The sequence below is a fragment of the Tiliqua scincoides genome, chromosome 5, assembly GCF_035046505.1.
Source record: "Tiliqua scincoides isolate rTilSci1 chromosome 5, rTilSci1.hap2, whole genome shotgun sequence".
Lineage (NCBI taxonomy): Eukaryota > Metazoa > Chordata > Lepidosauria > Squamata > Scincidae > Tiliqua > Tiliqua scincoides.
The window spans coordinates 4,009,769-4,024,722 of NC_089825.1; the positions used below are offsets into that span (position 1 = coordinate 4,009,769).

General features: G+C 54.1%; 1 protein-coding gene across 1 annotated transcript in view; it reads left to right on the forward strand.

Moving 5' to 3' along the window:
- LOC136651246 (uncharacterized) overlaps positions 1–12,229 on the forward strand; it is a 44,321-nt gene extending 32,092 nt beyond the window's left edge. The window contains exons 18-26 of the mRNA XM_066627473.1: positions 1,516–1,689; positions 2,097–2,264; positions 2,822–2,986; positions 3,369–3,605; positions 4,056–4,322; positions 6,915–7,073; positions 7,242–7,367; positions 9,303–9,467; positions 10,239–12,229. Of these exons, the coding sequence (XP_066483570.1) occupies positions 1,516–1,689; positions 2,097–2,264; positions 2,822–2,986; positions 3,369–3,605; positions 4,056–4,322; positions 6,915–7,073; positions 7,242–7,367; positions 9,303–9,467; positions 10,239–11,203 (2,426 nt within the window). The 3' untranslated portion in view covers positions 11,204–12,229. The remainder of the gene's footprint in view (positions 1–1,515; positions 1,690–2,096; positions 2,265–2,821; positions 2,987–3,368; positions 3,606–4,055; positions 4,323–6,914; positions 7,074–7,241; positions 7,368–9,302; positions 9,468–10,238) is intronic.
- Positions 12,230–14,954: the final 2,725 nt, after the last annotated feature.

Sequence of the window (14,954 nt, forward strand, 5' to 3'; positions counted from 1 at the left end):
TTTTACTGATTTTATTGTGTGTGTATCTCTAGAGGCATGTCACTTGGTATGGTGTCATCTGGGAGCTTTTTAAAAAAGCCATGTGTTAGGAGATACTGTAAATACATAAATGATGCTTGACAATTCTATAGCACTTGAGTGTTCAAAGCACTCTTGGTGTAGTCCTGTAAGGTCGGCAAGTACAATTCCCCCCCCCCCCATTTTGCAGCTGGGAAAGACTGAAGCAGTATTTCTGTGCACTGCAGGGCCTGTGAAGCCCCCTCACATATGGGCTTCTTGGGGTTTTGTCTCTTGGTCTGCTGAGTTGCAGTGCGGCTGAACCAATTGCCGCAAGCAGACTGATTTGCCTTCAGTTTGCTTGTGCCACCACCTGGGCTGCATAAGAACAGCCCGCTGGATCAGGCCATAGGCCCATCTAGTCCAGCTTCCTGTATCTCACAGCGGCCCACCAAATGCCCCAAGGAGCACACCAGACAACAAGAGACCTGCATCCTGGTGCCCTCCCTTGCGTTAGCATTCTGACATAGCCCATTTCTAAAATCAGGAGGTTGCACATACACATCATGGCTTGTAACCCGTAATGGATTTTTCCTCCAGAAACTTGTCCAATCCCCTTTTAAAGGCGTCCAGGCCAGATGCCATCACCACATCCTGTGGCAAAGAGTTCCACAGACCAACCACACGCTGAGTAAAGAAATATTTTCTTTTTAACACTTAATTTTAGTGGATGTCCCCTGGTTCTGGTGTTGTGTGAGAGGGAAAAGAGCATCTCTCTATCTACTTTATCCTTCCCGTGCATAATTTTGTATGTCTCAATCATGTCCCCCCTCAGGCGTCTCTTTTCTAGGCTGAAGAGGCCCAAATGCCATAGCTTTTCCTCATAGGGAAGGTGCCCCAGCCCAGTAATCATCTCAGTCGCTCTCTTTTGCACCTTTTCCATTTCCACTATGTCCTTTTTGAGATGTGGCAACCAGAACTGGACACAATACTCCAGGTGTGGCCTTACCATTGATTTGTACAACGGTGTTATAATATTAGCCATTTTATTCTGAAAACGATGCATATTGACCAGTCCCTGCTTTATGCTGTGGGTACTTAGATTTATAGCAGGTAGCCCAGTCCTGTCCTCAGGGGGGCTGCTGGGTGCTGTGGCGCCAAAATGGCAACCTCTGTATCCAGCAGTGCTGCTGGGGATCTCCTTGGGGGGAAGGGGACTTTTCTTGTTGGAGCCTAGGAAAGACTAGACACCATCCCATCTTCTTGGGAACTGTCCCTTCAAATGAGAAACGTCTCTCATGCTGGCCATGTGTAAAAGTGGTGGAACTTGAGATGTTCTTTGGTAGCTGCCCACCAGACAGCAGTCAGTGTAATGTTCCAGTATTTCTGGGAAGACTAGATCCAGGGAATCTTTCTTTTGCCAAATTCAGCAAACCCCCAGCTTGATACCTTGAGGTTGGGTGAAAATTGACAGCAGCAGAGACAGTCACGACAGCTTTGCTTGACGTGTTTCAATAGGGCTCAGCCAGAGCAGCATCCCCTTGCAAGGCCTGGGGATGTGTTGGAAGGAGTCTTCCCCGAACAGGCACAGCCAACCCTGCTCACCAGGCATGAGCTCCTCCATCAGCAGCTCCCCAGATGGACTCCACAGTTGGACGCTGGAGACGGGCAAATGGACGAGGAAGGAGGAAGGTGAGAGCCAGTCCTCAGGCTCAGGGGCTCAGAATGCACCAAGAAAAGACCCCCTTTTGCATGGGCGCAGTGAGGTGCAAGTCTGGGTGTCCTTTCCTCTTGGTCATGGTCGGGATGGATGCTTCCTCCAGCCAAGGTTTCTTTTAGGTCCACAGGGAATTTGTTTCTATTAATCATTTTGTCACAAGGCTCTCCTGTTGTTTTTCTCCATGCTTGCTTGTTTCTGTAAATGTGACCCAGACGTTATTGAGCAACTGCCTGTGGTTCATTTGGAGGTGTTCAGTATGCTGTATAAAGGTTCATCCCTGGGGTGGTTTTTACCAGTTGAACACAACCCAGAGCTGATGGGAGGCAGAAGGCAGCCAGCCTGGGCGCTGATGGCAGCTCTGCTTGCCCTGTTTCTGCAGGATGCAGTCCATGCAGCAGACCCTTTTCAGGCCCAGACAGCTCTCTGAAGAGGCTCCCAGGCACCCCACACAACCCATGCTTTGGGCCTGCTGTAGGCTCCTCTGGCAGCAACCCGCCTGAAGCACACTGCACTCCAGAGGTGGGACGATGGTCCCCAAAGGAGGAAGGTATGATGCTGCTTGCTGGCTTGATTGCTTTGCGTCAGAGAGCTGAGAGCGACTACAGTGCAGCCTTCTGATCCGTGATGGAGCAAAGACAACCAATCCTAGGGTCAGTGTGTAGCCAACAGTAAAAACAGGGCCACGTCTGAGTCCACCTGCAGATGGAGGTTCTTGGGAAGCAGCAGCAGTCTGTGCGGACCATGTGCTGCTTCAGTCCTGGGTTGGGGTGAGAGGAGTGAGTGCCTCTTCAGTGCCGCGCTGACGCCTGCATGGCAGAAGTGGGGAATGGTGTGCTGTGGAATGTCTGGTGAGGTACCCTGGAGGAAATGCCCTGATGCCGGCGCACCAACTTCCATGCGCACCCCCTCTCCTTTTCCTCGAGTTCCAGTCTTCCTCCTTTTCTAGCTTTTTCTAGATTGTCAGATAAAGAGGCCTGGAGTGTCACAGAGTTTACTGAAATGCAAGATCTGGACGCTTGTGGTGTGTCTTCGTGTCAGCTGCAGGCTTGAGCGACTGGTCTCCAGCTGCTGCCTAGGTAATCTTTTTTTCCCCCCCTCAAACAGGAGCAGGGCCATCCAGGGTCTCGCCCCTTCAGCGCCTGGAGAATTGTCTGAAGGAGATTCCCATGAGTGGAAGTCCCCGTCCAGACGCTGCCCCTGCACCAGGCCATTTCTCTAGCCAGAGGCGGAGGAAAGCAGAGGCCCCGTCACCAAGGCCGTGGCCAGGAGGTGAGAGGAGGTGGCGGCACAATGGAGATGAACACCTGTGGGAACTGGGCACAGCCAGAGCTGAGTGTATGCGCATGTGTGTGTGTTGCTCTTGTGCTCCCCTGGTGAGGAAATCAAATATGATCAGAGCTGGTGTTCTGAAGCACACTCTGAGGAAAGAATCCCACCATTTGTAATGCGGACACAGTTGGCAAGACATGCGCATACTGTCGGTTGGCGTTGCTGAACAGCAGGGCTTGGGTGAGTGGAGAGGGATGAGCTGTGGCTGGACTTGCTCAGGTGTCGACAGGAGCCAGCAGCCTGTGCACAGCTGGGACTTTCCGGCCTGGGGGCTGGTGGTGTTTCTGAATTCAGAAGATCCGCAATGTGTCCTTTCTGCCAGGCGATTCTGCAGACAGTTTTTCGCTGTGTCCCACGAGCACCTCTGGTTCCACTGATGCAGAAGCCAGCGTGGGGAGGTCTCCGCTGCTCCGACTGATGAGCTGCCTGCAGGGAATCCCAATACAGCGGCCAAGCTATCTCGACACTCCGAGCGTTTCCTCTTCCTCCTCCAGCTGCAGCGAGGCAGACAGGGATCAGCAAAGCCCAGGCGATGGGGTGTGGTGGGACTGCAGCCCAGGTGGGTGTTGGGCTGAGATGACAGGCAACTAGAGGGCACCTGATGGGGGCCGGGGCCAAGGAGCCAGGCAGGCCTCAAACGGCCAAATGCCAGATCATAAGAAACATAAGAACAGCCCCACCGGATCAGGCCATAGGCCCATCTAGTCCAGCTTCCTGCATCTCACAGCGGCCCACCAAATTAGGGACATGACAAGCTGCAGAGCGGTCAGGGGGTGGAAGCAATTGTTCCCGCCTGACGAGGAGGCAGCAGGTGAGAGAAGGTAGGGCAGACCCAGATCCCCCGTGCAGTGTTCTGTGGTGGGCTTGACTGACCCTGGAGGGAGGAGGTGGCTGGAGGAGAAGCCATGTCTTGAACACGGTTATGGAACTGCGGCATGAAACAGATTCACTTAGCTGTGGGTTCCCCCCCCCCAGGTGTACTTAGCTAAAGTGTTTGTGCTTGTTACAGACACTTGCCAAGGATTGGAGGTGGACGTGGCTGTGAAATCTGGGAGGACGGGGAGCCCAGCGACAGCCCTTCCATCAGACAGGGAAAGGTGTCCCTCCGCCCCAGAGCCTGAGCCCTCACCACTCCGTGGCTTGGAGAACTGCTTGAAGGACATTGCCAGGAGCCGGCTGCATGGTGCCAACATCCCTCCTGCCAGTGTCCACGGCCACAGGGACATGGCAACACTGCGGGGAGCTGAGCCAGGTGTCTGTGCATCCCACGCTGCAAGTAAGTGAGATCAAAGTCGTCTCTTTGGTGACAGAGAGCTGGTCCTGGCCCCAGGTCTTGGTGGAGGGGCCCTGGGTGGGGGGAAGGTGAGAGAGGGGAGGACTTTCCTGTCCTCTTGTCATCCCAATACGAGGCAAAAGCCTGTGCCTACCAATGGCTTTGAGGAAAAGCAACCATGAAAATTCAGCAGATATAAATTAACAGTGATAAGCAGGGCACAGCGAAACATCCGGCAGGGGCCCCAGGAGGCGTGCGGCACACAGCGGGTGACAGAGATGTGGCATATGCAGCTGTCTCAGGAGTCTGGCCTGGCTTTCCTTTCCAACCTCCTGCTGCTGAAGTTCCAGTGAGGCCAGGGCAGCCGAGGCCTTCTCAGGGTCAGCAGGCGGCCCCAAAGAGGGAAGGTTGAGCCGCCTGGTCTGTGGCAAAAGCGCAGCTGCAAGTCCAAGGAAGCCAGAAGCCTCATGGGGAGGGCTGGGGTCTGATGGCCACACAGGACCCCCGTGGACCACATGGTCGGGGCGCTTCCAGGCATGCACTAAGATGCATGTAACATGCGCATATGGGAGAGGTCTGGTGTTTGCCATGACCACTTGTAGAGGCATGTGGCACCACTTAGTGGAGTGGCAGGAAAAGGAGAGGTGGGGGAGGTTGCGGGTGCCCCCAGCATAATAACTGGGAAGGGGAAGCAAAAAGAAACAGCCACCTCCCACGCATTCCCCACCCTTGCGCCTCTGGAGGAAGGGAGAGAAACAGCTGGTGCGTCCTCTCTGACTGCACACTCAAGGCACAAAAGAGAGAGTGGCGAAGGGCCCCTCATCTGTGTCAAGGTGAAGCAGGCAGCACTGCAGCACTCGAGGAGTTAGCTGGCCAAGACACAGCAACCTCCAGGTTAAAAGGGGAAGTGGGGAGGCAAGAAAGGGGTTGCCAGGAGGGCCAGGAAGGATACCTGGCTGGATCCAGTGAGGCTGAGGGAGGGGGTTCCTGGGAAGGGGCTTAGCAGGTGCTTGAGCAACCAGGTGGCAGGGTGAAGAGCATGGCCTGACTCTGTCCTGGGCATTGGCAGGTGCAGTGCTGGTTGTTAGCAGGGGTCTTGTGGCAGTGGGTTGATACTTGGCACAGTGCCAGAGTGTAGCTGACTCACTCCTGAGCCCCAGGAGGCAGCAAACACAAGGAGCCTGTGGCGAGCTTTTTCCAAGCAGAATTGCCAGCGGGAATGGTGGGGTGCTGGTGTGTCTGGATGGCCGTGACCTGTGCCTCAGTGCGCATGCTGCTCCTGGCTGGCTGGCCAGTGCTGTTGGTGAGGGGCGCCTAGGCTAGAGACTCCTCTTCTGTGTCCTGGACGGTTGTGCCCGTGTGGAAGGCAGGCGCCTCCCAGGACATGGCTTGTGCACAGGCCGAAAGCCGCTCAGTTCTGCAGGGCTTCTTTGCCTGAGCCAGCCAACTGGAGGGCAGGGAGGGGAGCCAGAGGCCGACCTTTCCCCAAGGCCGGAGGCTTCCTTGCCATCAGCCCACGGAGCTGGTCTGGGTCCCTCTCCCTGGCAGGCACCCAGCAGTGTGCACAGGTGTGCAACAAGGGCCATTTTTAGGAAGAGACAATGAAGGATCTCTTGAGCCTGATGCAGAGGTTCTGGCTGACCTGCCACAGGCCAGCAAGGCCCCACGATGCCGACTCCTCATGAAAATCTCTTGCTTGCTTTGATTGTGGCTGGGGCAGGCAGCCCCCCCACCAGCAGGCTGCAGAGCTGCCTGAAAGACCCTGCAGCTGGAGCCCTGAATTGCTCCAGGACACAAGCCCTGGGCCCCTGTGGCCGCCAGTCGGAAAGAGATGTGGAGCGGAGCCGCCTGGGAGTTCAGCTCCCCACTAACCATGCAGCAGGCGAGCAGCAGGACGAGACTGGGCTCCCTGTGTCCTCGGGCATGGCTGCCATTTGGCTGGGCTGGGGGACGCAGGCCGGGTGGAGCCCTTTGGACCTGCAAGGCCAGCTTGCAAGCGTGCGCCTGGGATGTACTTGCCAGGCAAGGCCTCAAGGATTTGGCAGAGGCAGGGCGAGGCAGGCTCAAGAGTCCCTGAGCAGACCGACGGGGCGAGCCGGCAAGCAGGCAAGATGAGCAGCTACTGGGCTCAAGGGGCAACTCCCAGAGGGCCACTGGCAAGCACGGCCCAGGCAGGGAACTGTGAGCTGGAGTCTGGCTTGGCAGTGCAACTCTGAATCAAGAGACTGGGTTGCGGCCCATAGAAGCATGCTCTCTGGGGTGAAGGCGAGTGGCCCAAGGAAGTGGTGGCGGCAGCAGTGATGGAGGGAGAGGCCCAGGGGGGCCAGGGCAGAGGAGCAGGGGGTGCTCAGCTCTGCACCTTGCTGCACATCATCCCAAGGAAAGCTGGGTCAGGGCATCATTGGGTGGGGAGGGACTCCAGGCCTAGGTCAGGACCAAGTATGTCAAAAGTTCCAGGCAGGAATGAGGATGAAGTGCCAAGGGGCGAAGGTGTGCCTGGTCTGGTGGAGGGAGGAGAGGTGCTGGATCCTAGTCTTTTCAGGCCAGGGAGGCTCCTTGCTAACCTGGTAATGAGTCGCTCCTTCCCTTGTGCAGAGGGGCTGAATGAGAACGGCCCCCTCCAGGGCCTGCTGAGGTGCCTCCAGGAGATCACTGTGGGGGGCCCCAGTCCACCCAGCACATCGGCCAGTGACGCAGGAGAAGCGAGGCCCACGCGCACTGAGGAGGAGGCTGACCCAGAGAGGACCCAGGAAGGTGAGCTACTAGCAAGGCAAGCACGAGGGCCAGTGTGCTCCCCTTGTGTCCTTTGTGCTTCCCTGCGAGGGCCCCTGGAGCCCTGCATTCATTCGGAGGAGCAGTCAGCTCTGGTCCTGGGCTCCAGGCAGCCTGAACCAGCGCTCCTTTCACGCCTTGCCTCAATAGGTCTGGGGAGCTGCTTGAAGGAAAGACCCAGAAGTCGAGCCAGTCTGGTCACCACACGCCGGAGGAGCCCAGGGAAGGAGAAGGCGAGACAGAGCCCACCCCCTGCCGTTGGCAGTGGGCACAGAGGTGAGGTGGCACTGCAGGAGCCGGCTGGTTTGGCAGCAGCACGTGTGATCCAAGAGGCCCCTGTCAGGATATGGGTGCAGCGGCTGAGGGCGTCAGAGGAGCAGGTGGGTCCTCAGCCCAGGTGGCAGCTCGCTCCTGTTCATGGTCTGCTGTTGTGGCCATCTTGTCACTGGGCCAAGAATCCAAGTGTGGGCTGGCACTGTGTGTAGTTACACTTTGGAAATCTTGATCTGGCTGACAATGGTGTTTCCGACAAAGGCTGCTGAACTTACCCCGAAAATAAGAAGATTCCTGCTGGATCAGGCCCAGTCTAGTCCAGGCTAGTGGTCCAGCCTTTAGGAGCCCATGGACCACTGAGACAAAAATTGGAATTGTTGTGGACAACATGCAACAAGGACCTCCAAGTGGAATTTGGGGCCCTTCCCAAAGGGAGAAGGGAGGGAGTGAAACAGTCAGGGAGGGTGGTGACGGGGTGGGCAGAACAGGGGAAGGGAGGGGGCGAAACAGGGTAGAGGGAGGGTTGCAACAGCAGGAAGAGTCTTTTGAGCCCTGGTCTACCAAGCTTCCCAATGTGGAGCCAGGTCTACCTGCCCTCACAGTGTCAGCAGCTAGATAAAGTCATACAGAAAACCAAACATACCCCAAAGTCTCTAAAAAATTTTAAATATAGAAAATCACTGCAGAAAATTAGATCATCATATTTAGGCTCGAACTAGAATGGAAAGTGCCCTGCGTGTACCAAAGCAGACTTCTGCAGCAGCTGTAATCCCACAGCTATGTCCCTGATACACTCCCCCATGGTAAGTGGATCCACAAGTCAAACAGCTCCTGTAGCAGGTCCGTTTCCTCCCAGATATGACAGTGTTCAGGAGTGTCATGTGTGCATTCCTTGACCAAGCGCATATGGCTTGCAGCAGCTGCTGCAAACCCCACTCCTTCACACAAAAATGCAATTAAATTTGTAATAATTAGAGATTTATTGATGTATTATTTTTGGTGAAGATTTGTGAGTTGCTGCTTTTGCGGCTGGCTGAATGAATGCTTTGGTTGAATGAACTGCCCAGTTCATTCTCCGCCCTCTCTGGTGGTCTGTGGGGGAGCAAGGTGGAAGTAATCAAAGGCAATCTTTTGTCCCTGAGACTTTGCAGGTCACTTCTCAGGGTCTCACGGACCACCTGTGATGGCCAGACAACAGGTTCGGAACCAGTGTACTACAGAGAAAAGTCTACTATAGATAATAATAATAATAATAATAATAATAATAATAATAATAATAATAATAATAACTTTATTTTTACCCCGCCTTTTTCCCTGAAGGGACTCAAGGCAGCTTACAACAGGTTAAAACAGATTAAAAACATAATTTAAAACAGATAATAATAATAATAAACTTTATTTATATCCCGCCCTTCTCCCTAAAGGGACCCAGGGCGGCTAAAGATAAAAGATAAATAGCCTACACAGGAGCTTCTGGGGAGTGAGAAGGGTCCAAAAATGAGGAAAGGTCCAAACAGGAGGAAGCAGGGCTCTCCTCCACAGGAGACCAGTTAAATTTTAGATAATCAACACAACTTCACTCCCTTGTTAAAGGAGATTTGCTGTGATCAGATCTGGCTGAGGTCTCTTTACCAGGAGACCTTGAGTCTACAATTTGAACCCACCCGTATTCCCCTGTGCCTCTGGAGTATTCTGGCTTCATGAGGTCTCCCAGAATGTTCTGGTCTTTCCCAGGGTTCTTTGGGGAGGGAAGCCAAGCAGCTGGTCTGGTTGATGTGGGTAGCACGGGCCTGCCTTTTGTGGCAGATTCGGTTTAGCTGGGGCATCATCCTGGCTGGGCTCCTTACCGGTCTTGCAGAAAGAGATGCACACCAGAAAGACCATGATTGGTGCAAGCCTTCCAGTTCAGACATGTTATGTCTACGTTATTTCAATCAGGAGATGTCATCCCTGCCTGTGGTGTGGGAACCTGCGCAACACGAGTGGCTAGCAATGGACACCAACACATGCTGAGTTGGAGAGCCCCTGTTCCTAAGCTTGGTAATCAGAGATGGAGTGATCCCAATTCACCCAAAAGTGGGAGCAAAAGATCCATGGTGACAGGTAAGGTAAAGAGATGGAACACAAACTGGGACAGGGGTGTGGCTGGAGCCCTGCATCTGGGCCACCCAGAAGGATTGCATTTGTAATGTTCATGATGGTCTTTGCTGCCTCCATCTCTAGAATGGGGTGGGCAGAATATTTTGGATGTCCTTTTTTGAAAAAAGAAAACAGTTAGAGCTGCCTATATTGTGCAGCTGCATCAAACACCATCATAAACTCTTTGGGGTTGCTGAATTCTCAGTTTGGAGTGTCTCCACTTTCACCCAAATGCAATAAAACGGAGCAGCAAGTTCCTACATCTCATCATTGTGAAGGGCAGCAGCACTGTATTGCGGGTGGATTCTCAAGTATTGGAAAGGGAGCTGCGCAAGATTCCCAGTTGTTGGGGCCTCCTGCCCGCTCTGTTTGCAAAACTTTGCAAATTAAGCAACTAGGAGTCCCCCAAGGAGAAATAGTCCTAGGAACAGCATTCCCCCCCCCCCCCAGCAGAATTCTCTCCTGCGGAAAACAGACCGGCCCAGCTCGGGGCGTGAGTATAACGGTTGGGCTGGTGGAGACTTCTGCAGCAAAACAGTCTCCTCTGTAGGTGACTTTATATTTACTGCACGCTTTTGGGATAAGGCAGGCTATTAAGCTTAGCTAGAAATGCAAATTTACATAATGTTCCAGACTACAAAATTAACTGTTTTCAGGATTGAGGTTTCTGCCACTCAGTCAGGAATGTCGTAGAAGAACACATCTAACTTTCTCCCCTTTGTGTTCTGGTTGCAGAGAGGGCCGATGACCCCCAGGTCATGACCCAACAGCCTTGCAGTTTCAAATCGCGGGGAAATGGTTCAGATCATGCCGCTGAGCCAGAAAACCCACCCAAGAAGAGGTGTCCCTCCCTGGAGCCGTCTCTGCCGTCCTGTGGCTGGGGGCAGCAGAAGCCTCCGGAAGGCCTGGCAGGGCTCGGCAGCTTAGGGTCTGTGCTGTCTCAGAAGCTGGACCGGCTGGCCGCAAACACGAGCGCCCTCTGCAGGGATGTCTCCCGCTTGCGGACTCATGTGGACCGGCTGGAGCAGGACGCCCGTGGCTGGGTGCTTGAGCTGGCTACTCTCCGCATGGAAAATCGAGGCCTGAGCGAGTACGTGCGGCGGATGGAGAGCCGCTGCCGCACACTGGAGAACCGCTCCAGGCGTAACAACTTGCGCCTGCTTGGCTTGCCAGAGGGGGCGGAAGGCAGTGACGCTGCGTCCTTCTTGCAGAAAACTCTCCCTGCAATGCTGGGATTGCCCCTGGATGCCCTGGAGATTGAGAGTGCACGTCGGGTGCAAGGGGGGGTGTCCTGGGACCCCAATGGCAGTCCCCGCCCCTTAGTGTTTCGCCTGCTGCGCTTTGCTAACAAGGCGGCCATTTTGCAGGCAGCGCGCAGGCAGCCCCTCAGCTACGCTGGGTCACACGTCACCATCTTGCCAGACTTCTGTTCCTCACTTGTGCAACGCAGGAGGATCCCCTTTGGGGCAGTGAGGAGGACCAGGTGGGCTGTCGATCTCGGCTTTGGCTCACGACATGCCTCCTTTGGCTGTGCCTGGACACGAGAGTCAGGGGGACCGTTCACCTGCTCTGGGCCCCTTGCAGGTGAGAGGGAAGGCAGAGGATCCAAAGGCAGCACAGGTTCACTGAAGGGCCCGGGACAGCTGGGGGTTGGCCCTTCCACCAGCAGCTTTGAGCAGCACACCCCAAGCCCCAAATGAACTGCAGCAGTGCAGAGAGCAACAAAGTGACTTGGCTACACAGCCTTCGATGGCAGGATCCCTCCCAAATGGGGAGGTGGGGGGGAGAGGTCCACAAACTAGTGAACCTTGCCCCCTGCTGGCCTCCCATCAGTTGGGGACTTGACTGTCCAGGGACAGCTCTGCCCAGCTGTTGAGAGGCCAAGAGCGAGACTGTGGCTGCAGCCCTTGCCTGGGGATCCTGCTCCTTCATAACTGGGGAGTTCCTGAGGATGGCAACAGAGTAGGCTCACCTTCCCCTGCCTTGGGACCTTCCTGTTGGGCTCCTGCCAGTGTCCAGCACACAGGGATGCCAGAGGCGAGGGCTGCAGCCTTCTCTCCCCCCTCAGCCTCAGTGGGGGGGGGGAAGAGGAGTGTTCTTCCCTCCAACTCGAGTGGAAGCAGCCTTTTCTCTTTGCCATACACCTGCTGAGGCTGATGCCTGGCACCAGGGACGTGGTGTGCCCTGTCCCTATGCTGTCTGGACTGGCTGTTCAGCAACTCCAGTGCAGCAGGGTCTGGCTGCCAGTCTCTTCCCAGGAAAGGATGCTGAGAGCGGAACTGGCTCGTCATTGGTCTCTGCTCTGTTGGGGGTGCTGGATGTGCCCGAGCCTCACTCAGTGGCTTGGCTCCCACTGACTGGAAATGGGCACTTGCAGGTGTGTGCAGCAGACTTTTTGAGCATCACAGCCTCTGAGGTGGCACAGCAGAGGCCAAGCAGTACCGCAGCCAGGGGGGCTCCCCACCCATTGCACAAGGCTCAATATTTGGGAAAGACACTGGAAGGAACTGAAGACTTTTTGGGTTGGCCCAGTTTTGGCAGCCGGCTGGGGGAGGGCAAGTCAGGGTTCAAATCTGTTAAAAATGTGTTTTTATATTTTAAATGTATCGGTTTCTATATTGGTAGAATATATATATATTGGTATTTTGTTTCTATATTCTATACGGTTGTTAATCCACTCAGAACCTTTGTGAGAGGGTGGGCTATACAGATGACTAATAAAGAGACGCACACAAAGAAAGGATTGAGACATGGTTGAAGACCAGGAAACAGAGTGGGTGTCAATGGGCAATTTTCACAACGGAGAGGTGAAAAGCGGTGTGCCCCAAGGATCTATCCTGGGACCGGTGCTTTTCAACCTCTTCATAAATGACCTGGAGACAGGGTTGAGCAGTGAGGTGGACAAGTTTGCAGACGACACCAAACTTTTCTGAGTGGCGAAGACCAGAAGTGATTGTGAGGAGCTCCAGAAGGATCTCTCCAGACTGGCAGAATGGGTAGCAAAATGGCAGGTGCGTTTCAATGTCAGTAAGTGTAAAGTCATGCACATTGGGGCAAAAAATCAAAACTTCACATATAAGCTAATGGGTTCTGAGCTGTCTGTGACAGATCAGGAGAGAGATCTTGGGGGGGGGGTGTGGATAAGTCAATGAAAGTGTCGACCCAATGTTCGGCAGCAGTAAAGAAGGCCAGTTCTATGCTTGAGATCATTAGAAAAGGTATTGAGAACAAAACGGCTAATATTATAATGCTGTTGTACAAATCGATGGTAAGGCCACACCTGGAGTATTGTGTCCAGTTCTGGTTGCCACATCTCAAAAAGGGCATAGTGGAAATGGAAAAGGTGCAAGAGTGACTAAGATTATTATTGGGCTGGGGCACCTTCCTTATGAGGAAAGGTGTTTGGGCCTCTTCAGCCTAGAAAAGAGACGCCTGAGGGGAGACATGACTGAGACATACAAAATTATGCATGGGAAGGATAAAGTGGATAGAGACAGATGTTCTTTACACTCTCACATAACACCAGAACCAGGGGACATCCACTGAAATTGAGTGTTGGGAGGGTTAGGACAGACAAAAGAAAATATTTCTTTACTCAGCGTGTGGTCAGTCTGTGGAACTTCTTGCTGCAGAATGTGGTGACAGCATCTGGCCTGGACGCCTTTAAAAGGGGACTGGACAAGTTTCTGGAGGAAAAAGCCATCATGGGTTACAAGCCATGATGTGAATGTGCAACCCCCTGATTTTAGAAATGAGCTCCGTCAGATGCAAGGGAGGGCACCAGGATGCAGGTCTCTTGTTATCTGGTGTGCTCCCTGGGGCATTTGGTGGGGCCACTGCGAGATTCAGGAAGCTGGACTAGATGGGCCTATGACTTGATCGAGTGGGGCTGTTCTTATGTAAAGGGCACGTGCTGTTGAGGTTTGCTGGATCCAGGTGCCTTTCCACAGGCTCCTCTCTGCGAAAGAGCAGTGTGTGCAATGAGGCCCTGTGAAGCAGAAGTGCCCTGAGCACTTGCTCTCTTTCTGGAGCTGAGGGGCCTTGCGTCCCACCCACTCCGGAATGAGTCCTGAGCGCCCATGTTTATCCTGAAGCAGAACCCTCTGGCACACTGACTTCTATACCTCCACCTGCCTGAAGCTGCCCCAGCCTTCCTGGCCAGGGGTCTTGTCCTCTGCCACCTCCTGAAAGGAGCATACGGGGAGCTCTCCTCTAGAAAGGTTGCTTCAACTCCCCCCCCCCACCAGAGGCCTCGACACTCAACCTGGAGCAGTAAGGAGGCCACTGACATCCTTTCTGATGTGGTGCCTCTGGTGGCTGCATACCAAGCAGTGATGCCCACTGGCAGCATTGTGGTACAGAGGCAGTCAAACCTGCCCTAGTCTCCTAGGCCTGCTGCTGCTGTGCCAGATAGTGTCTTGGCCTGTGCACCTCATGACTGGTTACCCTGCCTCTCCCTTTCCATGGAGCAAACCAAGGCCAGCTCCATGGCAGTTTCTATGGAATCAGCTAACCCCTGCCCCCCCCCATTTCTAGGTCTGCCAGAGAAATGAGCCCCAGTAATAATTTGCATGTGTTAATTCACAGAAACATACTTGAGATAGTTTTAACCCTCATCTTTTAACCTCACCACCTGCTGCGTTACCTGATGGGCAAAGAGTAAGCAATATTTTAAGGCCGGAACGTTTCACACTGTTGGGTTGGCAATCGTGATTCAGGAGCGTGCCGAGGGTTCCAGGCTGGCTACTGCCACACAGCCACCACCAGCAACTGTTTCTGGCAGCAGCCTGGCTGTGTGCTTTGTGACAACGTAGGTTGGAATGCTAGTTTCGGCAGCACAACCCAATGATAGGATTGGGCTGCCGGAGTGGCAGCTGAGCCAAGGGGGCTCTGCTCTGAGACATCAGGCCTGGCCTGAGATTCTAGGGGTGGGGGACATCAGAGGGCATGCTACTGGAGATCAGCCTCCTGACTAACAGAGGTCAGGCATGCTATTGGAGGCTCGTCTGCTGCAACTTTTTTGGGGCTGAGGGTGGTGGCCTGACCCCACCAAGCAAGGAGCAAGCAGCAGGTGTAGGGGAGGGGTCTTAATGTGAACATCTTTGGTTGCTGATATGCTGTGGGAGGGGAGGAGCCCATGCTGCTGCTGCTGCTCCCTGAACAGAAGCAGAAACATCAGAGCCTCCATTGCCGCTGGCCTCCTCTGGTGCAAGAAGGGAGGCAAAGAAGGCTTTGGAGCCGGGACAGGCACCCTGCTGGGGAATGGACAACACCTCACTAGCATCGCACTTCTGGAATGTGTCTTTTATTCTGGGCTTATTAAAAGAGCAGGACTTTCCATTATGGTGCTATCCAGAGGCCAGCTTGGGAACGTATTTCTCCCAGATTTGTTTTGTCCCATTTGCCTTATTTAAATAATCCAGGTGGCTTAAATATTTCGGGGGGCGGGGG